This window comes from Colius striatus, chromosome 7 (genome assembly GCF_028858725.1).
Source record: "Colius striatus isolate bColStr4 chromosome 7, bColStr4.1.hap1, whole genome shotgun sequence".
NCBI lineage: Eukaryota > Metazoa > Chordata > Aves > Coliiformes > Coliidae > Colius > Colius striatus.
The window spans coordinates 20,590,122-20,608,910 of NC_084765.1; the positions used below are offsets into that span (position 1 = coordinate 20,590,122).

The 18,789-nt window shown below is 57.8% G+C and overlaps 1 protein-coding gene across 2 annotated transcripts; it reads left to right on the plus strand.

Annotated features, from left to right (window-relative positions):
* Positions 1 to 2,435: 2,435 nt before the first annotated feature.
* On the plus strand, positions 2,436 to 18,235 carry CELF6 (CUGBP Elav-like family member 6). 2 transcript variants are annotated; one of them, XM_061998969.1, is made up of 13 exons: positions 2,436 to 2,580; positions 5,244 to 5,326; positions 10,919 to 10,967; positions 12,336 to 12,464; positions 12,588 to 12,667; positions 13,137 to 13,280; positions 13,671 to 13,815; positions 13,890 to 14,039; positions 14,296 to 14,358; positions 15,203 to 15,283; positions 15,397 to 15,540; positions 16,680 to 16,833; positions 17,134 to 18,235. In XM_061998969.1, exons 1-12 carry the CDS (start codon positions 2,436 to 2,438, stop codon positions 16,805 to 16,807), a joined length of 1,341 nt encoding a protein of 446 aa, XP_061854953.1. In that variant the 3' UTR covers positions 16,808 to 16,833; positions 17,134 to 18,235. The 2 variants fall into 2 exon arrangements, with proteins under 2 accessions (XP_061854953.1, XP_061854954.1); XM_061998970.1 differs by lacking the exons at positions 2,436 to 2,580; positions 5,244 to 5,326 and adding an exon at positions 6,903 to 7,045.
* Positions 18,236 to 18,789: the final 554 nt, after the last annotated feature.

Sequence of the window (18,789 nt, forward strand, 5' to 3'; positions counted from 1 at the left end):
GAAGCAGAAAAATCTAACTAGTTTTGGGGAAGGAGAGTTGTTTTTTTCTTTCCCACAACTCAGAGTGAGAGGAGAAGGGCTGCTTTCCTGTGTTTCCTGGGGGAAGCTGCTCCTCTGCTTCCTTCAAGTGTGTGTGGGAAACTTGATACCACTTTCTCTGCTGTTTTGGTTGTAAATACTGAGCCAGTGTCCCTAGGGCTTCTTTTGGGCCTGGCTTTGAGAAGCATTACTCTCTTACAGCCTCAGCACCTCAAGTATTATTGAATCAGCTTTGTCGTCTGGTCCAGGCTAGTGGCTTCCAGTGCTTTAGACCTGGGCCTCTGCTCAGTCTCTGCAAGGCGACGTGTGTCTGTCTCTGCCTGCAGCCATGGAGGAGGGGGGAAGTTTCATCCTGATGTTATGTTTTACTTCTCACATGCAGTGCTTTAGGCACCGAGGGGTGGCAGGCAAAGAGGAAGGGAGTTAGCATCCCCTCCTATTGGTTGAAGTTGGGGGTTTTCTGTTTTCCCATGGTGTTGCTGCTGGCAGGGGCTGGGGGGGAGCTTGGTCCCAAGGCGCATGCTCGGCTCTCAGGGAGGTTGCTGTGTGTGAGGAGGGACTCATTGCCATCACTTCCTGGGAGCCCCTCCCTTAGCTTGCTGGGTTGTGTTTTGCCAAGGGCTAGATGCCAGGGCTGGTGGGGTTGGCAAAGGGGGACTCCCCAACTCAGTGCCTTCTGCCAAAGCCCCATATTTATAACCCAGGTTAACTCTCACCCCATGGTCCCACCTCCTGGGACCTCTGCACCACCACCTTCCCAAAACCATAATGCCAGGGGTGGCTTGGGGAGGCCTGCACGCTTGCCAAGGTTGGGATCCTCACCGGCAGGACGGGAGCACCCTGCGTTCCCCTGCCCCAGCCCATTCCTTCCAGAACAGCTATTTTGGTCACGTAAAACTTGCTGGGGAGCAGAGAAGAACAGGCAGTGTGTGAATCACTCAGGGCCAATGGGTTTAAAAATAAATCCAAGCAACAACAAAGAACAGCCATCAAGCCCCCAGATTTTGGCACAGTTCTTTACACCTCCAAAACCCACCCATGGGTGCCCAGGGTGCACCCTCCCCGGCCACCAGGTTTTACTGGGACACGCTTGCGTACATTTGCATGTGCTTGCATGCACATACATGCAGCCATGCTTGCATGCACATGCATATGGGCATATGCAAATGCATGCAGGCACACACATGGCCTTGAATGCTGTTGCACAGGCATGCAGCATAGACACCTGCATCTGCTTTTGCACAGCCTTGCACGTACCTGCACACATGTGCACATGTTTGCAGCACATGCATGCACTGGCCTTCACACATACCTGCACACACGTGCATTCACACACATGCTTGCCAACACTGGAACACGCATGTGCACGCTCACACATACGTAAACACGTGCACATGCTTGTATAGACTTGCACAAGCTTATGCACTTGCATGCGTCATATATGTGCCTTCTTGCACATGTGCATCCACGCTCACACATGCTTCCCCACACCTGCATGTATGTGGCAGGGTGCCATGGAAGCTAGGTGCCCCCAACTCAGCTGCTACTCTGAGGGTAATTAATTAAAAACCATGCCATTTGGTCTAATTACAGATTTTTGGGAGTGGTGCAGGATGCAGGGGGGAGATGGCCCTCCCTCCACCTAGGGCAGCCCCAACAGGGCAACGAGGCTGATGTAGGCTCCATAGAGGCAAAAAAGGCAACAAAGTACCAAAAATGTGCCCTTTGAGCCTTTTCTGGGTATTAAATCGTGGTGGAAGGTGATGGCTGAGTGAGAAGAGCCGGATGTTAACTCTGGAACCTAGTGAGGGCTGCAGGGACGAAGCCAGGAGGCTGCTCAGCCGCTCGGTCGGCAGACGGGAGATGACAGTGACGGGGGATGACGGGGTGTGATGGAGGATGACGAGAAGGTGATGAAGGATGACGGGGAGTGACGGCGGCTGGAGGGTGATGCGGCCGAAGGGGTTCGCGCTCCGCCCGGCAGGGGGCAGTAGTGGGCGGAGCCGGGGCGCCCCGCGCCGCTGCCAGCTGCCGCTCCTGATTGGCCGCCGCTCGCTCATTATATTAATCCCCTGCGTCTCGCCGGGGCCGGCAGGCTGACGTCACCAGCCCGCTGGCGGCCGCGCGCTGGGGAGGGGGGCGGGGGGGCGTTTGGAGCCGCGAGGCCCGGGCCGAGCCGAGCGCTGCCGAGCGGCGGGCGAGCGGAGCGGGGCGGGGCGCGGCGGGGCGGCGCGGCGCGGCGGGCGCCTCCCGCAGCAGCGGCGGCGGCGGCGGCGGAGCGGGCCATGGCCGCGGCGGGCAGCGGCGTGGCGGCGGCGGCGGAGGCGGGGGCGGCGTTCAGCACCGCGAACAGCGGCCGGGTGAACGGGCTGAGCCGCCCGCCCGGCGCCATCGCCATGAAGGATCACGACGCCATCAAGCTCTTCGTGGGGCAGATCCCGCGCAACCTGGAGGAGAGCGACCTCAAGCCACTCTTCGAGGAGTTCGGCCGCATCTACGAGCTCACCGTCCTCAAGGATCGCTTCACCGGCATGCACAAAGGTACGGGTGGCTCCGTGCCCACCGGCGCGCCGCGGCCAGGTCGGGCGGCCGGAGGTGGGACGCCCTGGGGCGGAGATACCCCTCAGGTGAGGAGCCCTGGGGTGAAGGCACCCCTGGGATGGGCAACCTGAGGTGGAGCACCTCGAGGTAGGAGTACCTCTCAGTGGGACCCTGAGATGAGACGACTGTGACCTAAAAGTACCCCAGAGGTGGGGCACCTCCGAGGTGGGAGCACCGCTGAGGTGATGTACCCCTGAGATGGAGGTACACTTCTGAGGCGGGACATTCAAATATGAGGCATCTCTGGGTTTAATATCTCTGAGGTGGAGGTAGTCTTGATGCCAAGTTACTCATAAAGTGGAGTGCCCTGGTGTAGGCAACCCCTGAGGTGGGGATACCTCTGAGGTGGAGGTACCCCTGACATGGGGGGGACTCTTGAGATGGAACACCCTGATGTGGAACACTTGATGTGAGGTACCTCTGAGGTGGAAGTACCCCAATTTGGGTCACTCTGGTATGGAGCACCCCTGAGGTGAAGGTACCCCTGTGGTGGTGACGCCCCTGTGTAGGGCATCCTGGTATTTAGGCTCCCTAAGACTGGAGTATCTCTGAGGCAGAGGCACCCATCTAAGGTGGAGGTACCCCTGGGATGGGGACATGTTCCTGAAGTAGGGACACCCACGCAGAGTTAGAATGCTTTCCCATGGCTGAGAGCTGTCATATGGCCTAGGGATACTCCTGGAGTCAGAGCGTCCCAGAGCTGGGAGCACCTCAATGGCATCTAGGGCACCTGCCCGGCTTGGGGACACCTGTCTGGCATTGAGGCATCTATGTCTGTTTTGTGCATCTCTGGAGCTGGGTTCCAGCAAGACCAGGGTCGCTGCTGGCGTGGCTGGCATCCTGGCACAGGGTGCAGAGGACCCAGCACCCCGAGCAGTGGCAAGCCAAGAGACTCACGGTGCACCTCTAGGGTCTTTACGGAATACCCCCATCCATGAGCTGGGGTCTGCAGTGCTGGAGCAGGGTCAGTGCACCTTGGGTGTCACCTGGATGGGATCTCATGCTCCTCCGTATGCCGTCTCTGAGGCCCCGAGCTGCAGGCAGTGCCACTCTGCCAGGACTTTTTGGGAAGCAGAAACTTGACGATTGTGGATGCCGCCACATCGGTGCGCTTTGGCTGTGGGGTGGCCACCTGGACTTTATTGTTCTCATCACCGTGGCCTCCAAAATGTCTCTGGCTGCCTCCAAAGCCGTTTTCATGTGCTGACCAATGGGATTCACACTTTGCCCCTATTTCATGCCCTGAAAAATGGGATTCACACCTTGCCAGGCCTGCTTGGCACTTCCTCCAGCATGAGCTTCAACTGCTGTGGCCCAGATGTGTGATTTAATTGTGGATGCTCCTCTAATTCGAATGGCATCCTTCCTCCTCGTGAGCCTCCGGAGCAGGATTGCTCCTGCTTCAGCCCTCCGAACTTCTCTGGAACATCTGGGAGCCATCCACATTGTCACCTGCAGGGAAAAATGGGAAAAGGAATGAGGGGGGAAAAAAGAGCAGAGTAGGAAGCCAGCGTGATTATGGATGGTAAACACTGGAAATGGCAGTGGGACTGATGCAAACCACTGCACTGACATCCTCTTTCCACCTGCAGTGGGATAATATTTAACTGGAGGGGATTTATCCTTCTTCCCTGCGAGGACAGATGCCCCCAACACCCCAAAGTGAGTGAAGGACCAGAACCCTCAGTGTTCCCCCGCCTCACTGCTACGCTCTCTCTCCTCCCAGGCACGCTGATTGTACTTATTAAGAGTTATTAATACTTAATCAGCTGGTGGATTTAATTATGCCAATATTAAAAATGCATCAATGTCAATTTTATTCATTAAATATTTACTTTGTTGAAGGGAAACTGTTTTGCTGCTGTTTTAATATCACTTTCAGACGCTTTTGGATCTGACCCCAGCAAACAGGGGGGAGCCCTCAGTGAGGGAGCGATGTGGCAGCAGTACAGGGACCTGGGATGCTCCCATGGGAACTGGAAAGACAGAGGGAAGAGGACTGGACCAGGTCCCCAGGGCTCACTTGTCGCCGCCTGCTTTGGGTGAGCGAGAGGCTCAGCAGCGTGAGTCAGCGTGGGAAAACCTCGCCCCAGGCATATTCCCTATTCCCGAAGCGCTGTGATGTCGGAGGAGCTGGAGTGCCTTGGCCATGCCGGTCTCATCCCGAGGAGGATGCTCAGGGCCAGGAGAAGTGTGGCGGCAAGCCAGGACACACAGCCTCATGCCTGGAGATCTGCTTCCCAGAGGCCAGAGAGCTGCTGCCTGTGTGCTGCCAGCCTTGCCGCCTGCTCTTGCCTTACTCCTTCCTTCACTCCACTGCTCCGTCTGTCTTGTGTTGCCATCTCATCTTTCAAGGATGAGATCTGTCCCCGCAGTGCCTACTTGAATGTCAGGCTTCTGGATGAGAGGTTGCCAGGGTCCTGGATTGTCACGGTCCCAGGGTGCTGGTTTCTGGGGCGCTGGATGTCAGAGTGCCAGGGTGCTGGGTGTCTGGGTGCTGAGATGCCTCAGCACCATATTAGCTGTGCTGCTGGCTCTCTGAGTGCCCAGGGCTTTGCAGCAGTGCAGGGCCAGACACTGACCCCTTCTCCCCATCTCCACAGGCTGTGCCTTCCTCACCTACTGCGCCCGCGACTCGGCCCTGAAGGCACAGAGTGCCCTGCACGAGCAGAAGACACTGCCGGGGGTAAGTGATACCAGGGAGGTCAGGGTGAACTGGGGCAGGGGACAGTGGTACCCACCCGTGGTGCGGGTGCAAGAGATGCTTCCAGCGGCCGCAAACCGAGGCATTGATTTTCTTGCCTCCTGCGTGCTGTTGTGCTTTCTGTGGGCTCCGACCTCCTGAGCTTAACAAAGTGAAAATAAATATTTAATTATTTGCCTAAATAAAAATCAATAGGGATGCTGGTTGGCTGGGGAAAGCGCTGGGGCCTGTAAGCATCAATCCCTGCCTTGGGAGTGTGGAGCTGGCAGAGGGGAGCGAGGTTCATGGGGGCTTCCTGAGCCGTACTCTCACTGCATATCGGTAGGTTTGAGAGTGAACAGCTCATTTTGGCAACCTAAAGGAAACGAGGGGTCAGGTCCAGCCTGACAGGCATGGGCTTGCTGGTGTCCCTCATGTGTGTACATGTGTGTGTGAGGGGTATGGCTGCAGTAGCTGCTCATTTCTTGCCCTGGAACCTGGCATGGTGCAAGCACCAGGGTGCATGCATGAGCACATGCCTGCATGCAGGTGTGAAGGCACACACCCCTGTGTGGGCACACTTCTGTGCACACCCCTCTGTATGGGTGTGCACACAGCCGTGTGTGAGTGTGCTGGGCCACACAGCCGCATCTGAGCATCTATCTCTGTATGTTCACCACAGTGGCTATGTTCACACCCTTGTGCCTGTGCTTGGCTCATATCTCTATGTGCTCACCTGTTTATGCCTCTGCACACCCCTCTATGCTTGTGCACATCCTCCTGTAGCTGAGTACTGTCCTCTGTGTCTGTGCACACCCCGTGTTTATGCTCACACCTGTGTGCCCCTACACACACTCCTGTGCACACTTCTCTGCTTGTGCACACCCTTCTTTGCTTGTGTTTACACCTCCATGTGCTTGTACACCTCCGTGGTTGTGCACACTCCTTTGTGTTTCTGCACACCCATGTGTGCACATACTCACACCCCTGTGCCTGTGCACACTCTTCTATGCTTGTGCACGCTTGTGCGTGCTTGTACACACACCCATCTGTGTCTATGTGCACCCCTCTCTGCTGGTGCACACCCCTGTGCCTGTGCACACCCATTTGTGCGTGCACACCCCTGTACCTGTGCACACCTCTCCATGCCTGTGCCCACACCATATAGCAGTGCCCACCCACTATAGCAGTGCCCACTCCTATAGCTGTGCACTCCCCATATCTGTGCCCATCCCTACAGCTGTGCGAGTGCTGTAGCAGTGCCCGGCCCCTGTGGCTGTGCACACCCCTATAGCAGCGCCGACCCCGTGCCTACGCTCCCCCCCCGCGCCCCGGCCAGGCGCCGCCCCCGTCGCGGCGCGGAGGCGCGTCCAGGTTGGGCAGGGGCGTGTCCCCAGGAGCCCCGCCCCCGGCTCGGCCCGGCCCGGCTCGGCCCGGCTCGGAGGGGCTGCGGCCGCCCCTCCCCCCGCCCCGCCTCCCGCGCGCCGCTGCGCGAGCCGAGCCAAGTCGGGTCGGGCCGGACCGAGCCGAGGCACTTCGGGTGGAGCCGGGGCGGTTCGAGCCGAGCCGAGCCGCGCCGCGCCGAACGGAGCCGGGCCGAGCGGAGCCGAGCCGAGCCTAGCCGAGAGGGGCCGGGCCATGCAGCTGCCGCAGGTGCCGGCTCCCGGGCCGCGGCCGCCCGTGCTGTGGGTGCCTGCCGGGTCCAAAATCCTCTGCGTCGAGGTAGGGCCCCGCCTTTGTCTGCCGCCGGTCCGGCCTGGCTCGGTCCGGCCCGGCCCGCCGGCTGCACGGGGGCGTCCGCAGCCGCGGGGCGAGGGCGGCACCGGGAATGGGGGGGATGGTGGTTACGGGGGTGTCTGCTCCCGGGGACGGCGGGGTGTTGCCGGAGGAACGGCGGGTATTTGCACACAGAGCTGGGGTGTGTGCACGGCCGGGCTGATGAGGAGGGGGCATCTGCACCCAGGGGCGCTGAGCGTGGATGTTGGCGAGGAGGGCGTACCTGTACCCAGGCAGGGCGGGTGCTGGCGAGGAGGATGCGTTTGCAAGCAGGAATGGTGGTTGTGAGTGTGTGTGTGTGTGTGTGCTGATGAGAAGTGTCTGCATCCAGGGATGGGGAGGATGTTGGCGAGCAGGTTGTATTTGCAAGCAGGGATGGAGCGTGTGCATGCGTGTGTTGGCAAAGAGGGGGTATATGCACCCCAGGATGGGTTTGTGTTTTGGCTGGAGGGTGTATTTTTCCACCCCGGGTGTGTGTGTTGATGTTGTGTGTATGGCTGCGAGTGTGCAAGGGGATGTGCTTAAGCGGTGTTGCACCCACAGATGGTGCAGGGGTGCATGTGTGCATTGGTGGGGCACGGTTTTGCCCCTGGGGTGTGCACAAGTGGGTGTTGGTAGCGAGCGATTGCACCCGGGGATGATGGATGTGCGTGTGTGAGCAGGCACTAAGAATGTCTTTGCACCCAGTGATTGTGCACGTGGTGATGGGGTACAGGTGTATGTGGGCCTGCAGGGTGGCAGTGAAGGGTGTGTGAGTGTGCACACGTGTGTACATGCACACACGGGGTGTGAGCAGGGAGCAGAGGGTGCGTGTGCGCGTATGGGAGTTGCATGGGGTGGGTGCGGGGGGAGTAGCCAGATGGGTTTTCTTGGGTAGTGGTGGAGATGGGCTGTGGGTGCTGCCGGGGTCCTGCAGCAGTGGAGAAACTGAGGCAGGCGGCATCATGTCCCTGCCTTGCATGTGGAGGGGTGCTGGCTGTGCTCCGGTGTGTGCCTGTTGCTGTGAGGGAGAAGGCTGTGGGTGTCGTGGGGGAGTGCAGCTGCTCACGAGGGCCCTGTGCTGGGGGTGTGGGGGAGTCGCATGCGGGTGTGCATGAGACTGAGCTGGGGTGGGTGTGCAGCTGCACGTGGGTGTGCAGTGGCACTGGGACGGATGTACAGCTGTGTGTGGGGCTGTGTGGGCACGTGTGGCTGTGCCGAGAGTGCTGAGGGGAGTGTGCAGTAGTGCGGGGGGATGTGTGGGGAGGATGCAGCGTGGGGGGCTGCAGTTGCACTCAGAAGTGTGCTGGAGTGCGGCTGTAGGGGATGCATGGCTGTGTAGGAGGATGTGCGGGATGGCCGTGTGCCTGTGCAGCGTTGTGTGGTGGTTGGTGTGGCTGTCCCCAGGCAGGCCGTGCCCTCTCGCTGTGAGCTCACCCCCAGGGTGTTCCTGTGATAGGTGACTGTGTATACCCATGTGCCTGTCTCCCTGCACCGGCTGTTGACTGCCTGGGGACCCCCAGGGTGACGTGAGCACCGGGCTCCCGTGGGTGCCCACTGCTCCAGCATCACCCGATGCCTCCGACTCAGCTCATTTGGATATGTTTTGGTCTGATGCATCGTCTGACTGTTGGGTGTGAGAAGGACGGTTGGCACTGAGAAAGGAGTGAGGAGAAGGGACCCTGTCCCACAGGACCTGTCTTTTGGCAGTGATTCACTAGGGGCTGTCTCTTCCCAGTGCCCAGGCTGCTAGAGCACTCCAAATCTGGCTGAGGGATAATGCCCAAAGTGTCAGGAGGTGGTTCACAACCAGTGGTGACGCCCTTGGGCTGGTGACCAGTGGTCTGGCCATGGGGTGCTGTAACTGGCACCCACGGGTGATGGTGACTGATGGGGGCTGGGACACCCCAGACAGGGTCTCCTGAGTGCGCCAACATGGCCTCAAGATGTACAAGGATCAGGGGGAGAGGGTTGGGAGTTGAGGGATGGGTGAGTGGATGTATGGGTACTATGGAGGTGGAAGGATGGCTGGTAGGTAGATTGGGGGTGGATGAGCAAGTGTAACTGCTACAGGGATGGTTGGGTATTGAGATTATGGATGAGTGGTATGGGGATGGCTAGATTAGGGTCAGTCCTTGGGTGAATCTTGAGGGGAGATGAGTGTATGGGTGATTGTGGAGGTGTCAGGGATGGACGAATAGAGGATGAGTGTCAGGATCGGGTGAAGATGGCTGGGTGAGTGATTGGGCATTGGGGGATGGATGGAGGACTGTGGGACAGCAGTGGGTGACAGTGTAGGCACAGGGGCACAGCGCAGAGGTGTTGTGGTGTCTAGGTGCCCGTGCTGTCTTCTAGTGCCATGGGAGCCAGCGCAGGGGGACACGGGGTGGTGCTGGGGTGCCAAACCCTGCTTTTGGGGGTGTCCACAGCCAGGGTAGTTTCTCCCTGATGTGGTGCAGCAGCCCTGGGGTAGGTTAGCCAGTCCCTGAGGCCTGACATTTATAAACATCAGCTGCTCCTGGAGAATCAATACAGTTTAATAACCAACGAGCGGAGATGGGAGACACATCAAAATGACACTCTGCGGCTCTGTAAATGTTATTCTAAATCATACTCGCTGGGTTTATTACATTAAGCATACAGCAGCGGGCACGGGAAATTTGTTTCATCAAAGGCCATCGTGCTGGTAAATGGGGCTGGTGGGTCAGTGGAAGGAGGGAAGCCAACCGCCTCTCCATAATGGGGTTCCCTCCTCCTGGCTGGGGAAGGGATGTGCTGGACAGGGGGATGTTGGTCCCTACCTATGTTGTCCCAGCCTCCTGTGGTTTGGGGTGAGCCAGATCTTGCCCCAGTGAAGGGGATGGGGTGGGTGTTTGGAGGGAAAGGTGACATGATGGGTGACATGACACAAGGGTACCCAGAGCCACCCCTTGGTGGCTCCTGAGGCCTCAGTCCTCTCCCTGGACCATTCCTGGCTGTGCTCTGACATTTCTCCCACGTTTCCCTGGAGACAAGGCAGTTGCTGTGGAAACCTCCCTCCTCTTCTTCCTTAACCATCTTCTTCCTCACACTGGAACCAGGAGGAGGTGGGGAGGCTGGCACTGCCCCCACTCAGCCCTTGCATTTGGAGACCCTCCCCAGGGGTGGGGGTACGCGCCCGCCCGTGTGTGCGCAGCTGGAGCCGTGTGCGCACACCGCCCCGTCATGCGTGACATCCCACTGTTGCCGTGGCGACCCCATCGAGCACATGGCTCTGGCTCTGCAGCATCGCGGGGGAAGCACGCTTGTTGCCCTGGAAACGGCTGTAATTGTAGCATTTTTCCACTAAAAGAGGGGAAAAAGAAGGGGGAGAGAGGAGGAGGAATGGCTCCATGGGGCAGTGGAGCGGGGACCTGTGTGGTGCCCTGCTGCACACACCTGTGGTTACCTGCGGCCCCGATGCGCAAGAGGAGGCAGAAATTGGGTGAGAACTGGGAAATTCTCGGTGGTGCTGCTGCTGGAGGGGCCAGGGCTGGCGCCAGCCGGGCACTGCTGCCGCCGCCTCTGCAGTCCTTTGCAGTCGAGGAAAGCAGGCAGGCAGCCAAGGCTGGCACCAGCGTCCCGGCGGGCACCTGCTGCACCGGGTGCCTATCCCTGGGGCCGTCACGTCGCCCTCCCCCTGCGGCATCCCCGCTTTGACATGGCCGCCAGCCCCGGCTCTGTTCTTGTAGGTCCCTCCCCTGCTCCTTATCCTGGTCCCCCGTGCCAGGCTGGGGCCAGATCCTGCCCTTTCCTGCGAAAAGGGTTGGGGGAGGGGCACAGCCCCTCCACCTACCGCCTCCTCCCACTTGTGTCTTGCAGATGAACCGCCCCATCCAGGTGAAGCCAGCTGACAGCGAGGGCCGAGGAGGTAGGTCTCACTGTCCCCGGCTGCCTGACATGGGCTGAAGGCACAAGGCCATCCGGGGGAGTGGTGAGGGACAATGGTGGCATCGCTCCACCGGGAGCTTGGTTTGCAGAAAAAGAGCAAATGCCATCCGGGCTTTTCCTGCACAGCCGGCTGGAGGGAACGTCCTGACATCATACTGTGAGCATCCTGATGTCATACCATGAGCATCCTGTCATGGTGCTGGGCAGGGTGCCAGCCAGCCGCTTTCCAACAGCTCCTTCGACGTCAGATGACCTGCCCGGAGCTGCCTGCAGGGACTCTGCCAGAGTTAGGGGGCAGGAATTAGGGGCACAGGCCCGGAGCCCCTCTCAGACAGAAACTGCTGCCGACCTCCAGATACTCTGCAGGAGTTTGCAGCTCATGGGGCTGACATGTCTCCAGACTGAGTTGATAATTTGGGAAAAAGTGTAGGAATTAGATTTAAACCCTCTAACATCCCTGGTGCCACGAGCCAGCACGTGGCCAGCCACCCTCAGCGGGACGGATGTGACTGACATCCCTCTATCCAAAACCATGTTATTGAATGTGACCCAAGCTGGACACGGAGGGACCTGGCAAATACATTAGCCAGATGTGGAGCGTAATTGGTGATGGATTAAAAATCGATGGGTGATCTTGGGTGCCCAGTTCCGTTCCACTCGCTCAGGAGGCTGTGCTCAGCTGCCAAGCCCACTCCCCCTACTGCCTTGGCCGGGAGGTGGTTTATGTTTAACTAGACAACACAATAGCGAGCCCTATTCCCTTAACTAATTTTCCTGGTACCTTAACGGACAGAGCATTAATCGTCTCCTGCCATTATTTATTTATTTCCCGGCAACGCTCTTGACAGGGCACCTTATTTTCTTTGTCAAATGCCATTAGCACGCGGCAGGAGCGCGTGCCCGTGCAAGACAGATGCTGGTAATAATCATGAAATTCTCATTATTTACTCTCCCTTCTCTCGTGTTTGGGTTATTTATGTCCCCTGGGCATGGCCAGAGGCTGTGGGATATTCTGCAAGTCAATCACACAAAGGCAATCGCTGCTGGTTTGTGGGCTCTCTTTGTTTCCCAGCCGCATCCCGCATCAGTGCCAGGGGAGCCAGCTCCTCTGTCCCCCAGCTCCCATCCCTGATGCGGGAGCTGAGTCTTCTTGGCTTCACCCCTCAGCAGTTCCCCTGCGGGAAGAGGTCTTCCCACCCCAAGCATTTTGTCAGAGGTGCTAGACCCCACATCCTCACCTCGGGCTCGTGTGTTGTGCAGCTCTTTCTTCTCCACACGCCATTTGCAAATGAGGAGATGGGGTTGTCAGTGACATCCCACTCTCCAACGGGCTTGGTTTTGTTTTTAGAAGACAGGAAGCTCTTTGTGGGCATGCTGGGGAAGCAGCAGAGTGAAGATGATGTCCGGCGCCTCTTTGAGCCCTTTGGCCAGATCGAGGAGTGCACCATCCTCCGAGGGCCTGACGGAGCCAGCAAAGGTGGGCTGGGTCAGCACCCTGTGGACCCCTGGGACGAGTGGAGGGTGGGAGCCACTGGCTGGGCTGCCACCAGCTCCCACGTGGCTGAAACCAACCTCTCCTACATCCCCTCCCTCCCCTTAGGTTGTGCCTTTGTGAAATACGGCAGCCATGCTGAGGCACAGGCCGCCATCAACAGCCTCCACGGCAGCCAGACCATGCCGGTAAGTGCCAGGTTCTCACCCTGCCCCGTTCGACCCCATGCTGCCCATGTAATCCAATAACCAGCTAACGTGATCATCTGTCTAATTGGATCAAAACCCCGCAGACGGACAATTTGTTGGCCAGATCACCCTGGGGTTCATCCTTGACAGGGTGCTGAGCCCCAGGGGCTGGTGTGCAGGGCTAATTCCCTCCGCATTGGAGAAAGGCTGTTTAATTAGTGCCAAAGGTCAAAACTCTGAACGAGGAGGGGAAAAAAGAAGTGGAGGTCAGGGAGCTGCCACTGGGGAGGAAAACTGGCTATAGTTAAACTGTGCGTTGAAGGCTGATGGCTGCTGCCAAGGCGGGCAGTGTCCCTGGGGCCGAGGATGCTGCAGCCGCTGCGAGCTGGCGAGTACCTCCCTGGAGCCGGGGAGATGTTTCAGGATGTCACAGGAACCTCACTGTCATCCCCGTCCTCCCTCATCTCAGGGTGCTTCGTCCAGCCTGGTGGTGAAGTTTGCGGATACAGACAAGGAGAGGACCCTGCGGCGGATGCATCAGATGGCAGGGCAGCTGGGGATCTTCAACCCCATGACCATCCAGTTTGGTGCCTACGGGGCGTATACACAAGCGGTAGGAGCTGGCGGTGGCTGGACTTGGGGTGGTGTTGGGGAGCCCCACAGGTGGGGGGGCATGTTTTGCCTGTGAAAGCTTGTGTGGGACTGTAGCAATGGGTGCGATGCCTGTCAGGGCTTGGCATCCCTGATGCTGTTTCAGGGCACAATAGGGGCTTCATCCCCTAGGGTGAGGGTGGGATGGCTATAGGGGGCAGCAGTCCTGCATATCACCCATTTTACTGTCACCTAGACCTTCTGTCCCGGGGTCTGGCAGTGGGTGGTATTTATTCCACTGAGCACCCGTGTGTGGGAGGCAAGCTGGAGAGAATGCTCATTTGTCCTCCACCACTCCCCCTTTCTCTGCCTCTTTCTCGCTTTCCCCTTTTCCCTCCTTTCTTCCCTTAAGATCATGCAGCAGCAGGCGGCTCTGATGGCAGCGGCACAGGGGACCTGCCTGAACCCCATGGCTGCCATCGCTGCTGCCCAGATGCAGCAAATGGCCGCTTTCAATGTCAGCGGGCTGGTGGCCACCCCCCTCACCCCCTCTTCAGGTACGAACCAGTTTCCCCCCATCCTGCCCAGCACCCTCGAGGGGAGGCTGCCGGCGCTGACGCCTCCCCCGCAGGTACAAGCACCCCTCCTGGCATCAGCACGGCACCTGTGCCCAGCATCACCACTCCGATTGGCGTGAATGGCTTCAGCCCACTGCCACCGCAGACCAATGGGCAGCCCACCTCCGAGACCATCTACACCAATGGCATCCACCCCTATCCAGGTACCAGGGCTCGGCTGGGGCCCCCACTCAGCTCACACAGCAGCCCCTCCCCTCCAGGAATGTGCTGGGTGATCCAGCCCTGCCCCGTCCCTGCTGAACCCTTCCTGCCATGCAAGCAGGCCAATGCTCCTGCTCCCGTGACGTGGCCAGGCGCAGCTCTGCCCCTGTGCCGAGAGCCCTCTCTGTGGGAGCTGCTCAGTCCCGGGGATTTCTCTCACTTACTGTCTCTTCCTTCTTCCTTGTTTTCTCTCCCCAGCTCAAAGCCCCACCGTGGCAGATCCCCTCCAGCAAGCCTATGCAGGCATGCAACACTATGCAGGTCTCAAACTTCGCTGTCTGCTTCTTCCCTCTCCCTTCTTTGCTCCTTGCCCTTATTTTTGGGAGTGAACATCCCCTCGGGGATGAACCCCAGGACTAGGGCAGTGCTTGGATGTGGATCCGTGTGGTGAGCACGGGGTGCCAAACCCCGGCAGGAGCAGCAGGGAGGGTGATGCTGATGCATTCCCTTGTCCCCAGCACCACAGCTGCACTCCTGGCACAGCCCTCCATTTAAATTTTGAGTGGAGGAAAGTGAGTTTTGCTGCCGACAGGGCTGAGAGAGTTCCCTGGGGGACAGTCGGTGGCGGTACCTAGGAAAGGCGGCAAGGTCTGAGTGGTGATGGGGAGCCAGCTCCGTGCTGGATGCCACTGACGAGCCGTCCCGCTGGCAGAGCGGCCACAGCGGCGCCAAGGCGTCAGAAATCCTCAGTTGTTCATCACATGGCCAAACCTGATGGCCAAGGAGATAGGCTGCAGAGAGAGGGGTCAGAGCATCCTGTGGAAGGACATGTGCCTGACAGCCCTTTCATTGGGAGCACTAATGGCAATTTTCAGATTGGCAACAGAAAATCAGGTCTTAGCCCCTGAATTTTCAGCTCGTTTCAAGCAAGTGTGGCGGCTTTCCTCAGCCTCGAGGCTGTATTCCTGCTGCCACCAGCGTCCCTCTTGAGAGGCCCATTCCCTCAGTCTCTGGTGTGCAGGGGGCTGGGGCTATGCCAGCGGGGGCAGAAAGGGCAGAGCCAGCAGCCACGGGGTAGGAGAGGCGCCTCCACAGGGTGGCAACCCCGTCCCCACCATTCCCAGAGTCGGCATGGGGGTCTCAGTGCTGCCTCCCTCTCTTCCAGCAGCGTATCCCGCCGCCTACGCGCCCATCAGCCAGGCCTTTCCCCAGCAGGCACCCATCATCCCGCAGCAGCAGCGAGAAGGTGAGGGGCCGTGGGGGCACCGCCGCGGGGCCGGGGGCTCTTTGCCGCCCCCTGCCGGGGTGGGCGCCCCCTGCCGCGCGCTGACGTGCACCTGTCCTTTGTGTGTCACCCAGGTCCCGAGGGCTGTAACCTGTTCATTTATCACCTGCCCCAGGAGTTCGGGGACGCGGAGCTCACGCAGATGTTCTTGCCTTTTGGCAATGTCATCTCTGCCAAAGTCTTTGTGGACCGTGCCACCAACCAGAGTAAATGCTTTGGTAAGTCCTGGTGTACCGCTGCTCCCCAGCGTCCGGGCTCGGGAGTCTGGCTTGGGCAGCACCATGGGTGACCAAAGCCACATGGTGGCTGGAACGACAGGGCTATTCATCCCAGGGCCAAAGGGCTTTTTTTTTGTCTCGCACTGTGCAGGGACAGAAGGATGTACCCTCCTGCTGTTCGCTTTTATGCTGTCCCGTGTCCCTGCGTGCCTGCAGGGAAGGCTGGGCACCACATGCCACTGCCGTGTCTGCTTACACGGCTGAGTGCCACTGCTGCCACCAACACGCTCTAGCCTGCAGACCTGTCACCACAGTGTCCCTGTAGCCTATGACACCTTGGTGGCCCCACAAATCCTGTCAACTCAGTGTCCCCAACCCTTATCACCCTGGTATCGTCACAGACCTGCAGACCTTGATGTTCCCGCAAACTCATCACCTTGCTGTTCCCGCAGTCCTCATCACCCTGGTGTTCCTACAGACCTGTCACCCTGGTGTCCTCACAGATCTGTCACCTTGATGTCCCTGACATCGTTTAGGAATGGGACAAGGCACATCACCTGTGTATTCATACCTGAGATGTGCTGCTAGCCTTGGCTGACAACAGAGAGCTTAGGGTGATGTTTCTTTTAATTCAGAAAATCGAGCCTGCCCTTAGTTGAAAAGCAGGGACAAAAAATAATTCTGGATTGAGTAAACAGATGTCAAAATCTACTTTCCAGGCATAAGCTCTTGTCACATCCTGCTGCTGGAAATAGTCTTCATACTAAACTGACTTGCTGGCATATTTATAAAAAGCAAAGAACCTGTTGCCACGGTGACCCCACAAATCCCATCACCTGGATGTCCCAGCAGATCACTCCACTGTCTCTCTGGGCCTTCCTATGCTGGTGTTCCCACAGACCATGTTGCCTCAATGTCTCTGCAAACCTTGATCTCCCCAAAGATGCCACCAGTCCATCACCCAGGCCCCTGCAGTCGGGCTGTGCCGTTACCCCACCATCCCCCTCTCTGAGCCCCTGGCCCAGGGCTCCAGCCGAGGCTGCCCGCAGCAGCAGCCTGCGGAGCTATGGCAGCTCTGCTGCTGAGGAATGATGAGCTGTTGCGTTGATGGTGGCAACTTCCCGTCACCTTGTCCACAGGTTTCGTCAGTTTCGACAATCCAACGAGCGCTCAGGCAGCCATTCAGGCCATGAACGGCTTCCAGATTGGCATGAAGAGGCTAAAAGTCCAGCTAAAGCGGCCAAAAGATGCCAGTAGACCCTACTGACCTCTGCCTGCACTGGCTCTCTAGAGGTATGGGGGCCTGGGGGGTACAGGGCCTTGCTCTCATCTCCACCATGAGCCAGGGGCCGTGGCAGTGGGGCTCAGCTCACCTCAATGCATTGCAGGTGCTGGGTTTGCTCAAAAAAATAGCCTCGAGTGTGTGTGGAGATCTCTGCGTGTGTGTTTCAAACAGGGGTTTGAGTTCCTCATTACATCTCTCACTTGTCCCTCATTCCATCCCTTGCTCCATCCCTTGCTTGTCCCTCCCTGCATCCTTCCTTCCCTCCATCCCCCTGGACACAAGCTAACAGGCCCTTCCCTGTTTCACAGGTTGGCATCCCACGCTGTCTGACGACTTTCCCCTTCCCCAAGTGCAGTATCCAAACCCGTAACTCTCTTTCTTTGTGATACATCCCGGAGGAGGTGATGGAGAAAACGGTGAAGAGAGCCACTCTGGTGTTAGCTTTTCTTTTCTGATTTTTATTTCCCGAACCGGTCTTGTTTGTAACTTAACAAGAGAGAGAGGAGGATAAGGAAGGAGGAAAGCGATGCGGCTCTGGGGCTGAGATTCACCGCCAGCTGCTCACCAGGACTCACTGAATCCCTCTCCGGGAGAAAGGACGATGGCCCTGGGCAGCGGGGATACGATCAACCTTTGTTTGTTGTTTTATTTTTTAAAGCACTCATTTGCTGCTACTGATTTCCCAGGAGAAAAGAGGAAAATGAGGCTCCAAACAAGGAAAAAGAGGCTCCAGACGGATTCTTAAACCAAAGCCGGTGGGACGGGACCAGCCTTGGGCACTTCACCTGGAAGATGCTTGTTTGGAAAAAAAAAGGAAAATGGCAAGATTTTCTTTTTCCCCACATCAGGAAGGGAAAAAAAAAAAGGGAGAAAAGGATGTTGGACTTACAGAATATATATATAAATAAGTATATATATATATATCCCATGGAGCAGGGCGCAGGCCACGCGCTTCCCCTGCTTGTCACTGGCACAGGGACATAGGATTACTTGTTTCAGAGTCATATCATTCCTTAGAGTTTAGGGACCAAAGGACTATTGCTTTTTTTAAAATATATCTATAAATAAATTAATTTAAAAAAAACCCACAAAACACATAAAAAAAAGTTAAAAAAAAAGAGGAAAGAAGACAAAAGCACCCAAGCGGGAGCGGAGGCTGAGACGGACCTTGGGCGGGAGCAGCCGCCACCATTTCCTCAAGGGCCGACGTGCAGGGCCCAAGGGCTCAGTTTCGGGGGGTCGGTGGGTGGCCGGGGATGGGGCGAGGCGAGGGGTGCATTTTGGGGGGCTGTGGTGGCTCCCCAGCCCCACAGCCCAGGTGGGAGCTGATGATGGGAGATCGAGATGGTGACAGGAGCCTCGCGGCCACCTCCGGGCGAGGGCAATGCAGTTCTTTACCTTTTCGGTTGGTTTGGGGGGAGTTTGGGGGGTTGGGGTTTTTTTTTCAGCCAAAACAAAAAAAAGAGTTTAAAAAAAAAAAAAAAGGAAAAATGTGAGGTTTCAGCAGAAACAAAGCAAAGCGAAATAAACTTATTTTGTCAAAATGGTCACCTGGGTTGGTTCTTTGGAGCCATCGCCGCTGCATCCCACCACTCACGTTGCCCCGAGCAGACCAGGGGCCAGCAACCCGTTTCTGAACAGCTTGACTGTGGCGGGCCGAAGCATCCAGCAGGAATTTGGTGGCAGTGGGAGAGGAGCCTGAGCCTCTCCTCATTTGCTTTTTTTCCCAGGAATTACCATTTTCCAGAGGAGTTCACCTGGCTCCTGTGGTTTCACTGGTGTGAGTGATGGAGGCTGTTGGTGTGTGCCAGGCGTGACCCCTCAGGGCTGCACACCCAGACCAGTGTCTGCTGGTGGTGTGGGGAAGTGGCTTCATTTGTTTTTTACTTAAAGGGGATGGGGGGGGGGGGGGGTAACGAAAACCTAAAAAGCTAAGCAAAAACCTGGGGTGGATGAGGGGACAG

What these genes read in the sequence shown, in the direction of transcription:
- CELF6 (XM_061998969.1), top strand. Translation starts at nt 2,436, where the DNA reads ATGAAGGATCACGACGCCATCAAGCTCTTCGTGGGGCAGATCCCGCGC. An exon ending in GCCTGACGGAGCCAGCAAAG is followed by an intron (nt 12,465 to 12,587) that starts GTGGGCTGGGTC and finishes CCCTCCCCTTAG; the next exon opens with GTTGTGCCTTTGTGAAATAC. An exon ending in ACGGGGCGTATACACAAGCG is followed by an intron (nt 13,281 to 13,670) that starts GTAGGAGCTGGC and finishes TCTTCCCTTAAG; the next exon opens with ATCATGCAGCAGCAGGCGGC.